This window comes from Ammospiza nelsoni, chromosome 10, assembly GCF_027579445.1.
Source record: "Ammospiza nelsoni isolate bAmmNel1 chromosome 10, bAmmNel1.pri, whole genome shotgun sequence".
Taxonomy (NCBI): Eukaryota; Metazoa; Chordata; class Aves; order Passeriformes; family Passerellidae; genus Ammospiza; species Ammospiza nelsoni.
Window position 1 is genome coordinate 12,352,125 of NC_080642.1, and position 20,185 is coordinate 12,372,309.

Sequence of the window (20,185 nt, forward strand, 5' to 3'; positions counted from 1 at the left end):
TAGTTGCTAGCAGCACACAATTAAAACAGTAATTAATAATGCACAACATTTAAAAGTACATGTCTATTCCCAATGCAGCTGATAAGAAAAAAAAAATCTCATCAACTTCAATTGGAAAAAGGCAAGACATTGATCTTGTATGCTCAGAAGTTTGAGTGCAGAAACTTGGCTTTAATTCCTTTTTTAGCTAAAATCCAACTCAATCTTTCTGAATCTTTTAAAGGAATTGAGCAGCAGGTATACTGGCATCCCAGGCAGAATCCTTCTGTTATTTTCTTAGACTGAGTCACTTATACATCCATTGCAAGTAATCAAATTAAATGCAGGGTTAATGAAGAGCTTTTTGCGTGCCAAGGAAACATTGGGAAGGTATAAAAGAAGCTGGTTGGTACCTGATGTGATCTGGCTTTTTCCTGTCATGTGAAAAAATGGGGTAGGATTAAAACATAAGGGAAAGGAGGAAAAGGGATGAAAAATGCAAAATGAGCAAAATAAGAAAAGAATTAGCATGATCTGAAAATACAGCAGAATTAAAAAGGAAAACATCTATTGCACCTAATCTAAAACCTATTTGGAACATACTAGTGGTCTGACAAATGCTTTTCTCCCTACACACATTTATTCCTTCTTTATGATATGAACTTATTTTTCATTTGAATTTCTGGGAACTGAAAAAGCTTTCCAGCTACTGCTCCATAATAAATGCACCTGACTCTTGTTCCTAATGCCTTAAGAAAACTGGTGTACAGTGAGGTGTATCATTTACCAACAGACAGACATACATTCTAAACACAGATGTCCATACCTGTTATTCTAAGACTCTGCAATACAAGGATATAATTTTGATTCCACTGAACTGCATTATCTGAAATACTTGTGTGCATGATGTTCTTTTAGTCACAACAAAAAGAGATTACAAAAGCTCCATCTCTTTCAAAACACAGTGACACTGAATTGCAAATATCTTGGGGTTTAATTTGCAGCCTGCTCAAACACTTATTTGTTTCTAAAGCCAGTGTCACACAGAACTGTCCCAAGAACAGGAAACTTGATGCAAAAGCCCAAATAATTAAAGTCTTGAGATGATGAAACACAAGCTGCCAGGTGCTGCAGGAAGAAATTTCATTATGCTAGCAAGACATTAGTTTGGACAGGAAACAAATTTTCATTCACCACAACAGATTTGCCCCCCTTCAAAGGCTGTATTATACAGTCTTCTTTTTTTTTTCTCCCCCAGCAACCAGACTTTTCCCAGGGTAATACCACTGGGATTTCACTGACCAAGACATGCACAGAGAAACATCACATTTCTCTCACTTGTCAGCTGGAATCATTCTGCTGTGTCAAACACAAAACCTATCATACCCTCATCTCTTATGCTTTTAATGTTGGCAAGTATCTGCTAATAGTGGCCATTAGGAAGGGTTTTGGTGCCTTTAATTCACTCTTGATGGAGTTCTTAAAAAGGTCTAGAACCAACAGAAGAGCAACAGAGAACAAGGAGGGTAAAAGAGAAGCCTCCAATTTTAATCCATATTAATACTGAGAGTGCATTTAGCAGTCAGCAAGGAAGAGCAGTGCTGTCACCTTTGGCTCAGAACAGCAGGAAATTCCAGTATTTCTAGGCAAATTCCTCTAGTTTTGTTTCAGCTGGTTGATTTTCCACCCACCTTCCCTAAAGACGAGGATATAATAAAGGAGCAAACTGCTAATCTGTAAGAACACTAAAAGTATCTTGTCTGTCTTGACTTCAGCTTAGAATTCCCTAAAATAAAACACATAATGCTCTAAATGTTTCCTCCTTTGATATTTTGTAAAATTTTATGCACAAAACAGTTTAATGCAATGAAAAAATCCTTTCTTGTACTTTAACTAGTGACTGGAAAAACCCTATAATCTCTAATATATGATAAACTTCAATCAGTACAATTTCCCACAGCTGAAACTGTAACACTGTACAAATAAAACTTTCCATCACAGGAAACAGACAGTGACCACTTCTGTGCCTACAGTATAGCAAGCAATTACAAATGTATTCAGAAATAACAAAAAAACTTCTTTATTTTTATTAAAACATAGCAAAAATGGGGGACTAGATTCAGAAATTAAAAACTGTCTTCATTAAGGTCTTAAATGTATATTTTATGACAGAAGTAGTTTAATAGCAATTAGCAATGGTTTGTGAACATGTGGAATACAAAATTTAAATGATTGATTAAATTTCAGAACTTTTTATAGATAGCATATCCAATCCTATTTTTTTGCCTAAAAGCATCCAACTAGTCTATCTCAGTGAGATAAATTATTAATAATCTAATACTAAAAAGGTTAAAGGTTTTGCTTTATTCAATGGTCCTGTGATAAACAGAAGGAAAAACAATACGCAAATATCAATTATGTAATAAAAGTAGGCAGCTCTGACTCATTAACAAGCTGTTTATCTTTGCCCTCTTAAATTATTACTTGGATATGCTTTTTATTATACTTGTTCAAATCTGTAACTTAATCTGAAGGAATGTCATTGTATATCTTGATTTAATTACAATTTCTCCTTATTTACTTTGTGTCCATTTAAATTACCATCATACAGAAGTTAGTTTTAATTGAACCCTGCTCTCTAACCACCTGAAGGTAAGAGGCATGTACAGTATTCCTAGGAATGACAGCATGTGGAAGCAGACACTCCTGCCCTGCTCCCTCCTGTCAGCTCCCTTGCAGAGCAAGGCCTTCCTGCTATTCAGAAGAGGAACCCAGAGACAGTTTCACCATCAGCAATGGCAAAAAGGACCTTTCAGCCCCTTGGGAATCCAGCAAAGGACAATCCCTGCCCTATTACTGAGATTTTCTCAGTATGCTAACACTGACATTTTACCTCACACCAGGAAGGTGCTTTTGATGCACATCTCCTGGTGCTCTGCCTTCACCATCCTCTGATGCTTCACAGATTTGTCCTGGAGAACTCTGAATTCTGCTTGCATGAAACTGATCCAGAAAGTACATTACAATTACAGATGAATAATTAGACCAAAGGACCAGACCAGAATCAGTCCAAAGCAAAACCCTTTGTACTAGTTACCCATGACTTGCTAATATAGACACAGCCTTATTGACACCAGTGGCCCTTGCATCATTCTATGGATTTAATTGAAGTGATCCCAATTTCTTACAAGCCTGTGGTGTGCTGAGATGCTCAAGGAAGTACAGAATAATTAATATTGGAAGGGACCACCCACTCAAATGCTCATTCTGTCTTTTGAAACTCAGCAAATAGTTTAACGGAGGCACCACTGAAAAAATAGCAGAACATGGACAATAGAGAGCTCTTTATCACAACAAATTACATCTAAAATTCAAGAACTGTATCCAGCTGTGCTGTAAATGCTCCAGCACATACATTGCCTCAAAAAAAAGCACATACCCTTGGAAATGCAAAAGAAATCCTGTTCAGGAAGAAAAATATTTAAAGAGTAGTAAAATACGCATTGTTAAAGATATATGACTAACAATATATTTTGAATTCCCAAAAGGGCCATCAAAACTACTAAGCAAAAGTCACTGCACAGGAGAGGAATTTTAAAGGATAACAACTACATTGCTTATCTTTCAGGAAAAATAACTTGAGTCCATGACTGTGCTTCTCTGCTTCCAGTGGCTATACAACATCTGTTTTACTCTGTCTTCTAACACTTTCCTAGCATATAATCTCACAAGGGAAAGGTTTGCAAAACACCAGGAAAAATGGCTGTGAAGTGTCATCTCTAAGTTAATTAACAGAGTCACCCCAAGGTTCTGTCAAAACTATGGACTCAAGTTACAGAGATTATGAATCAGATGAGAATTCAGGTTAAAAAGCAGTATTTTTATTAGCAGCAAATAGAGGTTCTGAATAATTACCTGTTCCAAGTCTTGAAGGCATTGCTGGCTCTCTTGAATAAATAACCTTCCATAACAATGCCATTGGCTGCATCTACATTGTATTCTAGTTTAGTATCATCACTGGAATAATCCTAGTACAAAGGAACAAGAAAAACACACTGCAGTTCAAATGAAACTTCAAATATGAGCAGTACTGTTGTCAAAGAGTAAATACCTAGGAATAAGGTTTTGCTTGCAACACTTATTAGTCAAACCATGACTCTCAGCCCCTGATGGCTTTTTTAAAAAAAGCAATTTTAAGGAATGAGAAGCTGAAGATTTTTACTTTACCTGTAACAAGGGGAATTTCTTGTTCAGGTATTGGTGACCTCTACAGCCAAATAGAGGGCAAACATTGCTGACAGAGCATCTGATGCTTCAACTGTCTGCTCAAATGGTCTCATATATTCCCAAGAAAGGGGATAGAAAAGCAGAGGAAAGAAGCCATGAAAGTTAAGAGTCAAAACTGAGAAACAGTTGCAGCCTGTTGCAGATATTTACAAACTCAGTTGTGCTTTAGCATTTTCTTCAGCTCTGTCATGTTGACAGCTGAGCTGCATAGGAACTTTGAAGACAAGTAATCAAATAAAGATGATGCTATCAGTTAACTCTAGAGTAAAGCAATCATGGTGCTGGCACTGATGACAAATCTTAGCAGTAATTTTTTCTTTATGATCTTGGATAAGATTACAAAATTACAAGTAGGACAAGGGAATATGCATTTCCATCAACCTAATAACAACTAAACCCAGCTAATAACAATTAATAGCAGCTTTCTGGGCTTTAGAAAAGCTGACTGCTTATCTTATCATCTCATCTTTAGCAAAGGTAGGGTAGACTAAGTAATAAAACATGTGATGATCATTTGCTTTCACATCCCATTGAGAACAGCATGGGCTCTTCCCAGGGAGGTACAGCTCAGATATTCAGAGTGGGAGGCTAACATCTACTAAGGGTGCATGAAAAAGCACACATGGAATGACATCATTTTTCACAACTCTGTCCAGCAATGAAAATAATATACCTGCTGTAATTTTATTTCACTGTTATTAAAATATATATCTTTAAAGTAGACTAGCAACATACGGCTTCTTCCCCTTAACATGGGTGTAAGAGACACATTACTGAAAATTAAATTTCAGAAGAAAAAAACCAAACAAGTTAAATACTGAAAAGACAGAACATTTTGTATTATGACTTTCTGAATACTTTTTGTAAATTGCAAACATCAGCTTTGTGTAATAAGTATATCTGAAAGTCTCTGCTTTGTACTTTGCTTCTTAGGAATTTGTCTATACATAAAGGAAAAGAGGCAAGAAATATATATATTAAAAAAGTAGCTTCAACACCAACATGGTCATTATCCCCAGGTAATAGCCCAGGATGCAAACAACTTTCGTGCTACACATGATGTTTACTCTTGTACATGCAGATGGTTTGGTCCAATCCAAGGTTAATTACACATGATAGTGAAATGGTTACAGATATTAAAATGGGCCCTTCTAAGCTCCCCACTCAGAACAGCACAAATTCCTTAAAATTATTCACTGTTTTAATCTATTACTATTTCATCTATTACTAATCTGGACAGATTACCTAATGTTGAAATGTTAAATCTGATTTTTATGATTGAATTGACGGATGATCAATGTAAGAGTTCTGAAAGAAAACAGAACTATCACATCACTACCATAGACTGATCTGAATAAACATACTAGTTACAAAAGAACTCTTCACCAAAACAAAATCAAATTTTTAAATTTATTATTCACCAACTAATAACTTTGATTTTCTGCCTGTTTTCTAGATCAGAACATGCTGAACATAAAAGACTTCATGTAAACTCTCAAAATAAAAAGATAAAACCACTATGCACAAACTTAGACATGCTGATGTCACATTCCCTACATTCCCCAAAAACTGATAAATTACTCTAACTTACCAGCTCCCAAACATAATGAAATCTGCTAAAGATTTGCATCTTCCTGCCTCAGTGATGCCTGCAGCTCCTTGTCTAGTTGAAGACAACATACATTTCCCCAGTCTTTTTTGTCCAACCTACTAAGTAATCACATTTTCCTTTGGGTCCGGAGAACTGCTGCAGAAAATGCAGCTGTCTTTTCCAATGACTCCAGATCTGTGCTTTGAAGGTGTATATGGATCATTTACCATGCCACACTCTAGCTCAGAATTATCTAAAACACTGAGCCTTCTCATGAAATGCATTTAGTGTCATTTTTAATTACTTCCCTGATTGAATTCCACTTTTACAGAGCAGAAAAAGACATTAAGAGTACAGAGGCAAATGTCAAATATCTCCTTAACTGAACATGGGAGACTATCAGCTGGAAGGGGGAGGGAATAAGGCTTCCATGGGCTTTATCCATAAAACTTCATTGATAAAGTTGTGATTAGGAAAAACAATCAGAAAAAAAATGCCCCATTTCAATTCCATGGATAAAAGTTGAAAAAAAAACCAAAATCAGCTGTGTTCTGATCTTAGTCTCTGCTATTCTACAATTAAAAAAACAGGAGCAAAGCAGTCACATTATAGTTTATTTTTATCTTGGTGCATGGAAAAGTTTAATGAATCATGAAAAATAATCTGGGGTGGAGAAAAATCCACCCATATCTTTCCAGTGTCCTGCATAAGAGAATCACATGTTAACAAACTCAGTCACTGTATGTGATTCAGAATTGTGTATTCTGCCAGCAGGCACACAACTGATAAAGCCTTCATTTTAAACATAATTAAACTAATTAGGTGTCAGGACTAAAGTAGATTTCACCTAACCAGAACTAAGAAAATGTAGCCAGAATTATGTAATTTTCACTGAAGTGCTACATCACACATTTCATTCAGTTTTGAAAGAATAAACATCTATGGCTTCTATTCTGACACTGATTTTTCACGGTTGGCTGTTACTGGAAGAGAAACATGTAGAAGTGGGTTATATAAGTGAAGCACACAGCATGCTTTCATGCCTTTTTTCCACCCTTTTTCTTTAAATGTCCATGGGGTATAGCAAACCAGCTGGCAATGGAAAAACAACTTTCATCTCCAGAAATAATACTAATCTGGTGTGTCACAGAGCACTTAATATTCTTGACAGTGTTTCAGTGAATGCATTTTCGTATGAGCGTATCAATTCATCACACATCCTTGATTCATTTCAGAGCACGTTTTCTGTTTCTCTGTGTATGATTTTCTTGTTCCCAAAACAAAACCCTCCATTACTTTTCTGTAGCAGAGCTTTTGATTTACTTTCAAAATTGCTATCAGGCCATGAAAGCTAATCAAACCATTCTACCAGTAAATCTTAGGAATTATATTTTAACATTTAATGTGTAACCCAAATTATTTTTTACTTTAGAGAATCAACATTTTTAAAGTTTTTTAAGAAGGCAGTAATTGGGAGAGCATAAGTACTAAAGAAAACTCTAACCTGAAAAATTAGGCCAGCATATACTAAGCAGGAGACATGAACTGTGCAAACCCCCCATTTAGAAGGCTGCTCCCATTCCCTTTCCATTGCAAGAGACGTTTGTTACACTTAAGCTGAAAAGTCCCTCGAGGAAGGGTTTAAAACAACAGACACTGCAAGTAACAAGGTTTGCAGCCCAAGACAGAGTGAGAGAATGTGAGAGTGCCATTGAGCAAACAAGTCACTTGAAATACAAGCACATCTCTGGTTTTGAAGACAGGAGTTAGTCTGCACAACTTCTCAACAGCAGCTCTGGCTTATGCCTGCTTTGTTATTGTAGTAGCAGCTGGTTTCTATCACCTTGTTTACTCAATATGTTAATTTTCAAATCATTCTCACTCCAGCTGTTTCCTGAGCACTTCTTTGGAAGCAGATTTTCACTTTATTGGAAAAGGGATTTGAATACAAAAAAACCTATTTGAAGTTCAATGCAAATACTTTTCCTATATCATATTCATTTTACAACAAAATATTAGGTCTGACACAACACCAAAAAGCCATGCAGCTATTTGCAGGTGCAACAGATTTTTAAAATATTTCTTAATTAAATGTGCTGCTACAGCAATGGGCTGCAAACTGCTCAGAAAACAACAGTCATGTCTAATGTATTGACATTGTGACACCATTCTTTTAATATTAATCTTTACTTATAATATTTTACAAAAATTTCCCAGAATGATCATGAAATTTCTAGATTAATTCACAGCATGTGTTGCTCCAGTTTAATACAGAAAAAATATTTTCTTACACTGAAAAAAATAAAGTTAAGAAAAATGTTTCCTGCATATATGCTGAGTAAATAGACCACAAAACTTATAAGCAATTTAAGAAAGTAAATCAGATTATCAGCTCTGCTAAAAAAGAAATCACACTGTAGTGGTGACCAAGCCCTTCCATGACACTTTTAATAGCCTCTCCATCAACAGCCTAATTAAGGACAATGATTATACAGAAAAGTGAGATGGGTTATTTAATTAGTGCAATTGTTCTGCATGCATATGCACATATATGCAAACACAGGTAGTAGGTGGGTAGGTGTGTGCACGTATGCACTTACCTATACATTTCAGAAAAGGAACTGCTCTTTATCCACACAATGAAGGAAAGGCATCATTCTGAAGCATTAGATTAGAACTTCAGTATATTAAATACATATATACCTCATGGAATATTCAACACAATAAGCTTCAGAAGTTTCAGTTGTTAAAAAACATGGAAGGATTTGGCACTGGAAGATTTGGGAACATAGTGGAAAACAACATGACAAGACATGAGGAGAGAATGGGGAATAAAACTGCCATCTGGGACAGGGTGACCAGATGACAAGTAGTGATAAAAAGATCCAGAGTCTAAGGCAGTTCTGAAATCCTGATGAGCTGGAAGCTAACTTAGTGTGAAGGTTGGGAAAAGCAAGTAGGATGAGACAAAAACAGACAATGTGATTTGAATAAGGAAATAAGAAAATGATTGGACAAGCTGTAAGAGGAATCTCCAATAAAGCACAGTCTAACCATTATCAGCACATAATGTGACAGTGACTTCACTGATAAGGACAGGAGACAACACAACTCAAAACACAGAACTTAAGTGGACAACATACAGTACATTCTAACTGCCCCGATTATATTTTAGAGCCAGCATTAAATTGTCAAGTAAAGTAAGCAACAATAAAAGTAATGTTATTGTGCTTGTCACTTCTACTGGAAATCAAGAATATTTATATTACACACAGATATGTCTTATCAAGTTTCATGAAGCTTAAAAGTTTCAGCAATAATTGAAACTAGTAGAAATAGTTTACCTGTAAAGCAGCCTTAAGCAGCATTTGAAGAAAAAACAAAGACTGTAAACACCATTGGCAACAGCAGTGACCATAACTATGGTAACTAGTTATTATTTCTAACTATAGCTAATTAAAAGATAACTGCCCATAACTTACATCTTCAGCAAGCACCACTGTTCTCTTAACACAGAACCTCTCAATTACTGTTCATTTCTGAAACTGAGCCTTTAAGCCCAAAAAACTTAAAATTTGACCTTCAACATTAATTCTCTAGTTCCATCTTTCCCATTTTCCCCCTTTCTTCCCCCTCCTTGCCTGCAGTTCTCTCCTGACTCCAAGCACAGCATGTCAGCTCTGCCCTCACCATCACATCTGCTCAATTTCACAGCAATCCTAATGCTTCCCACCAGCTCCTAAAGGGATGACAGGATGCACCAATAAAAATGTTTACAGCAACCAAAGATATTATCTTCTCCCATGAGTATTAATTTTGGCTCCTACTAAGGCTACCCAACTTATAATCTCAGAATGTTTTCATTCCTGAATTTATTTAGTTATCAGATTTCATTTCTATTGAGTGGGATTTTTTAAAATTTATGCCACCTGAACAGATCCAGAACATATTTGAATGAGAATAAGAAGTGTAGCATTACCTTTAAACTGGTATCTAACACCTTTCAAAAGTGCCTGTAGCTCACTACCAGAGAGTTCAGTGGAAATATTTTTAACTTCTAGCATTATACCTGCAAAACCAATACTGATCTAGAGCTTCTGAAACATCCAAACAACAGAAGTCATTCCCCCAACATGAATTACCTAATTTTTTCTCAGGAAGTAAAAAGAGTTATTGCACAAATCTCTCTCAAAACACCAATTAAAAGTTCTCAATTTCATATCTGTGCACAGTTGAACCAGTACATTAGACACTCTTTACAAAAGTTTACTTTTGTTCTTCATATGCAACAGCAGCTGCCACACAAGCTCCAAGTGCTGCACTTGGATTTGGCACAGTCCAAAGTGAAACTTATTGCTGTAGGGCTGTGCAGCACATACACCTCTTGTACACACAGCATAGAAACACAAAAACCTGTACAACTTATTAAATTCAAGAGGTAATAGAAATTAGGAGTTCTACTGAAATGCTAGAATCCCAGCATTCAAATAAATTCTACTGTTCTATTTATGTTTCAGTAAAAACTATGCATAATATTTTGTTCAGTAACACAAAATTAGTATCTGCAATCCAACCTTACACTTAATGACATGTCAGTCTGTCTCTCTGCACTAAAAATACCATCCCTTGCAGTTCTGATGCAGAGATGCTGGGGAGAGATGCTACAGATAAAAAAAAAAAGGTGTGTGCAGCCTGCCTTTTACATTCTGTCAAGTACCTTTTGTTGAATAGTGGAGTGCTTTTGCTCCATATCTCTCTTCTCCTTCGCAGCATCTACAGCCAACTGATCCAGCTGTAAAGAGAAACACAAAATTGGATCTTTCAATTATCATAAGAAATTTGGCTCAGTAGATTTCACAATGCTGACAAAAAAAAAAAAAAAAGAACTACCACATTATGTCTAGACATTGCAAGACTTTTATTTTATTTGCATAGCATAATTACTTCTTTGTCACAAATTGTTTACCTTGAATAACCACTGAAGCCTCGTTTAAAGCACTGCTCTGCCACCCTGAATTAACCTCTACCAAGGTGTACATTTCTTGTGAGCATTAGAAGAACTGTCTCAAAGAACAGCATGGTGCCAAGCATATGCGCCTCTGTACCGCATTGGTGCTCAGTCTCCCAGGAGGATGACTCATGCTTTAGCTGCTCTTGCTGGCCTATGCAGCAGCACTGGCAGGAGCAGCAAAAACTAGAAGGAGCAAATGCTATGGATTTTTCCCTCCACAAAGTGAGAGAACTGTCTCAATCAGGATTTTGTGTCAATAGTTTTGATCAGCTGACCAGCAGTACTCGAGAAAGATTGCTTGAGATCTTAGGTAGAGACAAATTAATTTTGAAAATAAAAATATGGTTTTGAACATAACAGAGAATATTTAAGTTAGTATCCTTACAAAGTCTCTGATGATAAAAAGGACACTAGCCAAAAAATTTCCTTTTACAACCACAAAAAAAGAAAAAGGAGGAAATTTAAGATACCCTGTAAGAGAAAGTTTGATTGGGGTTTTCTTCTGTGGTGAGTTGCTTGTTTTGGTTGTTTTTGTTTTACAGTTTTGATTCTCTTGGTTTTGTTGTTTGTTTGTTTTATCCAGGCCTTCATGTTTAAGTTAGAAATGCAGTGGGGAAGCAGATGTTGCCTGAAAGCCCAGCGGGTTTGGTACTTACAGCCTGTAACACAAGGCTGCCATTACCCGGCCGCAGCGCGCCATGCCCGGCGGTGCAGACACAGCCGTGCCCATGCCCAGTGGTGCAGACACAGCCGTGCCCATGCCCGGCGGTGCAGACACAGCCGTGCCCATGCCCAGCAGTGCAGACACAGCCGTGCCCAGCGGTGCAGACACAGCCGTGCCCATGCCCAGTGGTGCAGACACAGCCGTGCCCATGCCCGGCGGTGCAGACACAGCCGTGCCCATGCCCAGCGGTGCAGACACAGCCGTGCCCAGCGGTGCAGACACAGCCGTGCCCATGCCCAGTGGTGCAGACACAGCCGTGCCCAGCGGTGCAGACACAGCCGTGCCCATGCCCAGCGGTGCAGACACAGCCGTGCCCATGCCCAGCGGTGCAGACACAGCCGTGCCCGTGCCCAGTGGTGCAGACACAGCCGTGCCCATGCCCAGCGGTGCAGACACAGCCGTGCCCATGCCCAGTGGTGCAGACACAGCCGTGCCCAGCGGTGCAGACACAGCCGTGCCCATGCCCGGCGGTGCAGACACAGCCGTGCCCGGCGGTGCAGACACAGCACCGTGTGCAGGGCTCAGCCCGTGGCTCTCCCTGTCTGTGGGACAGGGCTGCCTCTGCTGCAGGCCCATAGCCAGAACAGCAGGAGCAGCAGCTCCCAGCTGGGGCTCTCACTGGCACAGGGCACACTGACTCACAGACCCTCTGATCCACCCACAGACAGCATCCCCTCCACCCGCTCTCAGAACCACAAGTGGCAGGCCCTGCCAACTCTGGCTGGCTCCCCAGTCTTTTACCTGCCCTGCTTAGTAAATATAATGATATATTTACCAAGCAGGGCATGATATAAATAACAGAAAAGGGACAATAACAGGCCCTTACACCCTTGTGCTAGACATTCTCCAACAATTATGGAGCCATCAGAAAGCTGAAACATCTGGATCCAATTCTGTTCTCTTTTATTTTCTTTAACTCTTCTCTCCCTGTCTTCCCCTCTGGCTCAAAAGGCCATATCAGCACTTGCACACCTTTATAGGTATTTGTGAACAGGAACACATTGAAGGCTGAAGTGTCCAAATGCCAGATCTATGTAACTTTAGCACTTAAAAATAACACAGATGCAAAACAGTCTTTGAGCCTCTAAAACAGACTGGGCTCAAAGACTGTTTTGCATCAACAACCCTTGAGAAACCCTTTCTCCTGTGATAAAGATGAGAACTGGCTCAAGTGTTGTTCAAAATTTTATAGGAATCCAGAATTTTAGTTTCTTGCTAAAACTTCAGATTCAGGAATCTGCACATGGCCCTCAAGAAATTCTTCCTTCTACCCCATTAGATGAAACAGAAGGCAGTCACTCAGGGTAGGGCAATTAGCTCTAATTTACCCTGAATACAAGCGTTTGAGGGTACATTTACCACAGCCAAAACAGAACTCTTAACAGCAGCTCATTCCACCAGTTACTTTTTTTGCTATGAAGACAGCATTGCACCATTCCTGTTTTCAAGCTCAAACCAGAGTTTCTTCCTTTTCACTCAGGTGAGCAGCACATCAATTGTCTTAGAAGAGACCAACAGCATATAACTATCAAAAGAAGCTGTAGCAAATCACAACTAAACTATCAAAATCCCAGTCATTATAGTATTACTGAATAATTTTCAGAAAATTAGGTTTTTCAAACTACTGCATTTACTGGTAAATGTATTTTTACAAAAATAATGCTCTAACTGGCATTCTGAGGAGAATTAAGTCAGACTAAAATACTTAGCTTTTTGAGTAGTCATTTCAATGAAAATTCAAATGTTTTCTTTTTAAGGTAATACCACATTTCTTATGAAAAGAACCAAAACCCATAGTTTCCATGCAAAAGCTCCTATTATGCTTGCACATTATTAAAGATTACCATAAAATGATCTGATTCCAAAGGCATCCTACCCTGACCTGAATTAACCAGAAAGCAAAATTGCTTAATCCTATTCCATCACAATGAAACAGTTATTTTGAAAATACAGACAAAAATAATTCAAAATGATAACTATACTATTTAAGATCAATTTTATTACTTCAGATGCTGTTAACCCTTGTAATTAAGATCATACACAAAATTCACCTAGGAATGAAAGCTCACTCACCAACAGAAGGAATCTAACAGCATTTTCACAAATTCCAGCAAATCCCCGTTATGTCACAACATACTTTGTTAAAGGCAGAAGCTTCAACCAGTAAAAGCTGCAAAGCCATCAATTGTTAAAACTTTCAACAGTTATTTACAAATCTGCTTCTGTCATGAAAAATATCCCTTACATAAATGCCAAGGTATGCTACAAAAGAACAATTGCTTGAGTTGTACAACTTTAGGGTCTTCAGTCCATCTTGCTCCAACTGCAATATATTTAAAACATTCTTAGCGATGGATTTTCTAAATTTAACTCCTTCAGTTGCTATGATACCAGCACCAAAATGAATGCTACACAGTGCTCCTTACCAGATCAAGCAAAAGCATGACCAGACATTCAAAAATAACCTTGTGTTTTCTTGCTCCAATCACATCAATGAAATGGAAACATTGAAGCCTGGCTGATGTCATAACCCACTATTAACTCCACAGTTTGTCTCTCCTTTCCCTATCTCCTCTTCCACAGCAGTACAGGACATGAGTTACACAGCCAGACACTACAGTTCAACACTTACAGCCCAACTAGAAGGGTGTTGAAGAATAAAGGGCAAACTATGGAAGAGTAACATCTACCTGAACTGTTCAGGTGCCCCTATTACACCAAGACCTGACATGTCTCTACACATAATTAAGACCTAACTGGGGCCTAGTCTAGCAGAAAAATAACTATTTAGCCATTGGGTTGTTGGAGTTATTTTCTACAGCTCCCAATCTGCTCCACTGCACAGCTCAGAACAATTTAATCTCTTATTCATTCAGTGGCACTCAATGAATGACATTCAGTGATGCATCTACTCAAGATGAATGTAAAAGTTTGCTTTTTATTTGCTTTTTTACCTGGACAGACACTTAAAAATTTGGTTAGCTCCTTTGTAGATCTGTTTGGGAAGTGGCAACAGAGGAGTTTGTATCAGAGCACTTGTTGCAAGTCCTCAGGTACAGGCAAATAAAAAGTGCTCATATAACTTGCACTGAAAAGCAAGTCAAGACACTGCTGAGTCTTCTTCCTGCATCACAGACAAATCTCCAGTTCAACAGTGTATGTTCCAATCTATTTGCAAAACCATTTTCCATGTCTCCTGTGTGCAGCTGGCAGTGGTCCATCTAAGCTTTTCATGAGTCCCTGACTGAAAACCCAGAAGTGTCAATGTCTGTCCTTAAACAACAAAACTGGGTAAGAAGGATTCCATGCAGGAACTAAATTTTGCACTACTTATTAAAATCATACTTCCATTTTATGGTTTAAGTTGCTAACATCAAATTTATATTTACACACATAAAAATTTAATTATACAGACTGCATAACTTATACAGTAAATAAAGTATATGAGTAGAAGGAAAATCAGCCTAATCTACTTTTTATTATTAGATATATTTATAAACATAGGTCATATACACAAAATTTGAAATGCAAATAATCCAGTATCCTGAATATCACAATGTACCTCACAGAGGAGTACATGGGTATGCTTAGTATGTAAATCCTAAAGGTAGTATTAATTTTAGTAAACAGACAACTTTTTGTAACTATTTTCATTCCTTTCATTACAGCATATTTTTAATGTTTTGCCTGTGTCATACTACAACTCCCTTTTTGTTGAATAAATCTATGAAGTACCTGATATGCAGGCATATATCAAGATTTCTTTCATTTCAGCATATAGTTATGCATTTTTAAAATAATTTGTTACCTGTGCACCAAGATCTTTCATGTAGGGCTCAAGTTCACTAAACAGATCATAGCCTTGATGGAAAAAAGCCAGATGTGCATACATAAACGATAACATCTAGAAGGAACAAAGTAAATATTTATTCTCTTAAAAATGGTATCACATATCACATAAATATGTCACTTAATTCACATAACCTACAGTTTCAGGTTTAATTTCTCCTCTTGTGTCCTGATAGTTTTACATCAATAAATCATAGAGCTTCCAACATTGTAAAATAAAGATGCAAAGTAAAGCAAGAACAGAACCAAGCAAAAAATTTCAGAAATCAGTTGATAGCATTAGCTCCATAAACAAAACAAAAGAAATCTACTTCTAATTCATGTCACCTGAAATTTTTGTTATCTCTCTTTAACTGGGACATGTAAGGTACAGAGGGGCTATAGAATATTTTACTAATGATTCAAACCCATAAGCTTTATAACATAGCTGAAAAGACTGTCTGGCCTTAAAATAGCAAACAAGTTGGGAACGTGCAGAGCAGAATAGCAGGCAGTTATAAACCAACCCAAGTTAAGTTTCTGCTTTTCATGGAATTGAAAAAATTATGGGAGAGCAACTTCAGACATTTGAAAGAACAGTACTGTTTAATTTGTCACTCTCCATCTCAATAGACTTTTAACAGAGATAATGTGAAGTAGAAAAGGGAATTCAATGTGAAGCAAACTGGCATGCAGGTATAGTTTTATATTAATTTAGCAGATACCATACTATTCATACTAAAATTTGCCCTGTTCTTAGAAATAACAGAATTCATCTTAGAATAGATTATAAGTAGCACTTACTGTTTACAAAGTAATAAATCAGACCTAAACAGCAGAATTCTCAGCAAAGTGATTTTAACCATGGAACACATACCAAAGGATCAAGAGTAGTGAAAACCGACAAGTGTTCAAATCTGAACCAGAAGGATTATCAAAAATAGGTAGACATGTATGCCCAGCTACAATAAAGGCCAAATTGACAGTCATCAAACTGCCAAATGTATTGATAACATTTTGATCAATAAAAGGATTTTTAACATACTGCTTTTGTGGTCATGTTTTTAATTTCAGATGGATTAAAATATTTGATATACAGAGGATAAAGTATATCTTACCGATTTTAAAATTTCTGCTCTCCTTTTAGATTGAAGAACATTGATCTAGGAGAAAAGAACAACCAAGCAATTCCTTTTATTCTAAACTTATTTTATTTTCAATTTTCCCCAAATAATCACATCCAATCTTAAAACATTGGAAGAAGACAGCTCAATATCAGACTTTCCAAAATACTTTTAAAAGAAGATGCACTCTAGTTCTGTCATGACATCAGCGATGCAATCAGAGAACACTTGCAAAGCTTGAGCTTCACAGTGATAGTTACAATTTTCTTTTATCAGTAAGTAAAGTACAGGACACCACTTGCTTGCTAGAAGTAATATCAGACAACTTTCAAGGAAAATTGGTTTTCATTTTCAAGAGATTGAATTCAAGATGTTTCAAGCAGATGAGCCAAGCCAGCCCACCAACTCCTTGCAGAAGTTGCACTGCTGCCAGGGCAGAGTGAAGGATGCAAGCAGGGTTCCTTTTCCTCTCAGACTCACAGTATTTAAGTATTCCAAAAATAGTCCCAGGCAAGCAAGAATGTAATAGTTTCAATAAGTAACTTTCTGTGTATACCTGGGCTTTTAAGCTAGCTGAAGTCACTGATTAAAGGTGTTGCCCTAGAACTTAGGGAATTCCACATTATATAGAAAAAAATGACAAATTTTCCACATTCACCTAGTTCCCCTATCTTCTTTATCTAATCTTAAAAGGTTGCCATCCAAACTACAGATTTTACTTTAAAAGACCCACTTAGCAGAAACAGGCATGATTTTGTAATTTAACACATCTATGTCAGTTTAGAATTTCAGCAAAATAAACAAACTTGCTGCAGCTATAATCAAAACCAGATTCTACTTCTATACTTAAGTGCTCATTATTTTGGAAAACTTTCTGCAGCAAAAATAATTGAGATTTGTTTGTATAGAATAAACCCTCAGCCTGTGAGGCAAAGAAAAATAAAAGGAAAGCAAAGGTTTTGAATTACAGTTTAGAGCAAATCTAGCTACAAAGAAACCATAGTTGTAAAGCCATTTTCCCAGAAGAATCACTCAAGCAGACACAATTCCTAAAGCTGAATTGATTTTTGTCCACGTTGAGAGATGCTGAAACTGTTCCCAGTTACTCTAAATGCATCTGCATCCCAGGAACTGCTCATACTTTGAACATACAAATTCCAGGAGGCAAACAGCCTGCAGTTCAAAGCACACCCAAGGAACTGGCCCACTACAGTAGTGGCTGCCAGCTGCCCCCACCATTTAGTGCTAGTACAAATAATCCTGTGGGGAATAATTCACACCACTTTTTAAACATCAAAATGACCTTAGTGTTTAAAAAGCTGGAGTTCAGAATTGACCACTGACCACCATGTTTGTGAACATGCCCAGGCTGATAGGCTCCACTTCATTTTACAACTCATAATGCAATTTATACAGAAGTTAATTAAGCTTTAAATAACTGACTGGACTGTCACAAATCAAAATGATAATGTCTAATATAAAACCAGCTTAATTGTAAACAGTTGTTCTGTTTTTGATCATAGGAGAAGCTCAGACTCATTTGGGAGCCCCCCAGCCTTCACACCATCTGAGTTGCAATAATCCTGTTTTGCTGTAGTTGTGGATAAGTATGAAGCAGATGAATTTTAAGTATCAAAAGAAAATTTACTACTGTATTTCAGAATTCAAAGCAGCATGACAAAGAACACCTCTCAACACCATATGGGAGATTTTCACTAAAAAGATAAAGAATAATTAAGTTCTTGACTCCCTTTACAGCACAATCCCAAGCTCTGAGGCATCTAGACAAGCTGAATACAACCCAAAGCATACAGATAAAATTCAGAAATACCTAACGTCCTGTATCAGAATTATTCAGGTAATGTGCATTTCCTAGGCTAGATTACAGGTTTTACTTTATCTATATAAGAAACTGCAGTATATCTAAGTCATAAAATATTTAGCTAAGTATCAGGCAAATACTAGGGTTTGTTCATAATTAATGTTCAACTTGAAAATGAAACTGTGTCACTGCAGCAAGGGCACTGAATACCAGAGCATTAAAGCAATAGGAATGCATCAATTAATTTTCCTCAGATTTTATTAAAAAAGAAATTATTAGCAGATAAAGTTCTTCCTTTTTCCCTGAATCTCCACAGCTTCCAAGAAGCTTACACAAAGAACTTCTCACATTGTAAAGGACATGTCTCTAACCATATGTAACAAATGGTTTTGAAAAGCTCTCATTGCTGTCCTTACCTGAAGAACATAATCCAGAGCTATGTGTCGAAAACATTTCCGAGTTGCAGTCAAAATATTGGTGGCTTCCTCTACCTCGTGTTGCTTATTCCTTTGAACTTGGGCATTTTTCACCAGAGCATTCTCCTTTTCTTCACTCACTTTTTCAAATTGTTTCTTTGCATCTTTAAATTTCCTAATATCTCTATGGAAAAAGGAAATATGGATGACAAATTAATTCCAAAGCATGAAAAAGAGTTTTTCACCAGACAGATTTCTTTCACCAGACACCAGACAGACCAAGCTGGGGACTGCTATAGTTGGTGTCTATTTCAAATTTTATATTCTTCAACACATGCTTGGGTCAAATGGAAATCCACAAATTATGACAGAAGCTTCTTGTCTTTCTTTTCCAGGGAAAGGACAAAATTGAAATGTAACTGAACACATCTAATGCCTACTGGGGAAAAGCTTTGTCCCCCAAGCTTAGATAATTACAATATGTAATTAGATCGGTAATTCATCCTATTGCAACATTTCTGCAGCTGCATCTAAAGCCTCAGTGACTCGGGGTGATTTTTGACAAAGCCTTAATACACACTTCTCAATTTATGGGTGGCAACCTACAAGAAGGATGTTTCACTTACCCACTCAAATCAGATTTTTAAAATTCCATTTTATATATAATTTTCCCATTACAAGTGCAAATTAACTTACTCTTTAACGAAAGTCTGAAGCTGTGTTTTAATTGATCTTTGGATCTGGTCAAACAGAATCTGAAAGAAAACATTATTATGTAGGTCAGTAACTTGGAGGTATTCATACCTTCTGATTTCAGAAATACCAATGTTAATTATGCAGGATTACATGAGAATGTAATTATTAAACCACTGTGTCTCTAATACCAAAATATAAATCCCTTCACAGTAGTTTTGAAATAAATAAAAGATGAGGAAGAAAATAAGGAAAATAACTCAAACCAAGCATCTTTTGCTGCTCTTTTCTTAAAGACTGTGGTTATAAGGAGACATAAGAGCTTCTGACATCTTATTCTCTCATCCTGACATGCCTAGTTTCATATAAGTTTATTTATGTTAATTGTACAGTTATGTTCCTGAAGAAACAACTTTGAATGTTAAGGAGCCATTTTTTTTTCTTAGACTTTGACAATTTATCAACAACTAAAAGACAAATGAAACCATAGAAAGAACATCCTCTTAACTTCTGGCAAAAACCCCAAAACCATGGATTGAAATTAATGCTGAAAATGCAGCATACATGAGTATTCAGTACTATCTCCTTTACATGAAATGTTTGTAAAAAACCACCCACTGTTGGACTACTAAAAGGAATGGCTTATTCTTTTTAAGAATAAGTGATCTAAGCAATGGTTCCAAAATATCTTGTGATTTGGGAAGGCTGAA

At 37.0% G+C, this 20,185-nt stretch overlaps 1 protein-coding gene across 2 annotated transcripts in view; it reads right to left on the reverse strand.

Moving 5' to 3' along the window:
- Positions 1-20,185, reverse strand: part of ACAP2 (ArfGAP with coiled-coil, ankyrin repeat and PH domains 2) — a 63,806-nt gene that overhangs the window by 20,463 nt on the left and 23,158 nt on the right. For both annotated transcript variants that reach the window (XM_059478978.1, XM_059478976.1), the window contains exons 5-10: positions 19,479-19,537; positions 18,783-18,966; positions 16,539-16,583; positions 15,401-15,496; positions 10,575-10,649; positions 3,895-4,007 (exon numbers count right to left, since the gene is read on the reverse strand). In XM_059478978.1, the coding sequence (XP_059334961.1) occupies positions 3,895-4,007; positions 10,575-10,649; positions 15,401-15,496; positions 16,539-16,583; positions 18,783-18,966; positions 19,479-19,537 (572 nt within the window). The remainder of the gene's footprint in view (positions 1-3,894; positions 4,008-10,574; positions 10,650-15,400; positions 15,497-16,538; positions 16,584-18,782; positions 18,967-19,478; positions 19,538-20,185) is intronic.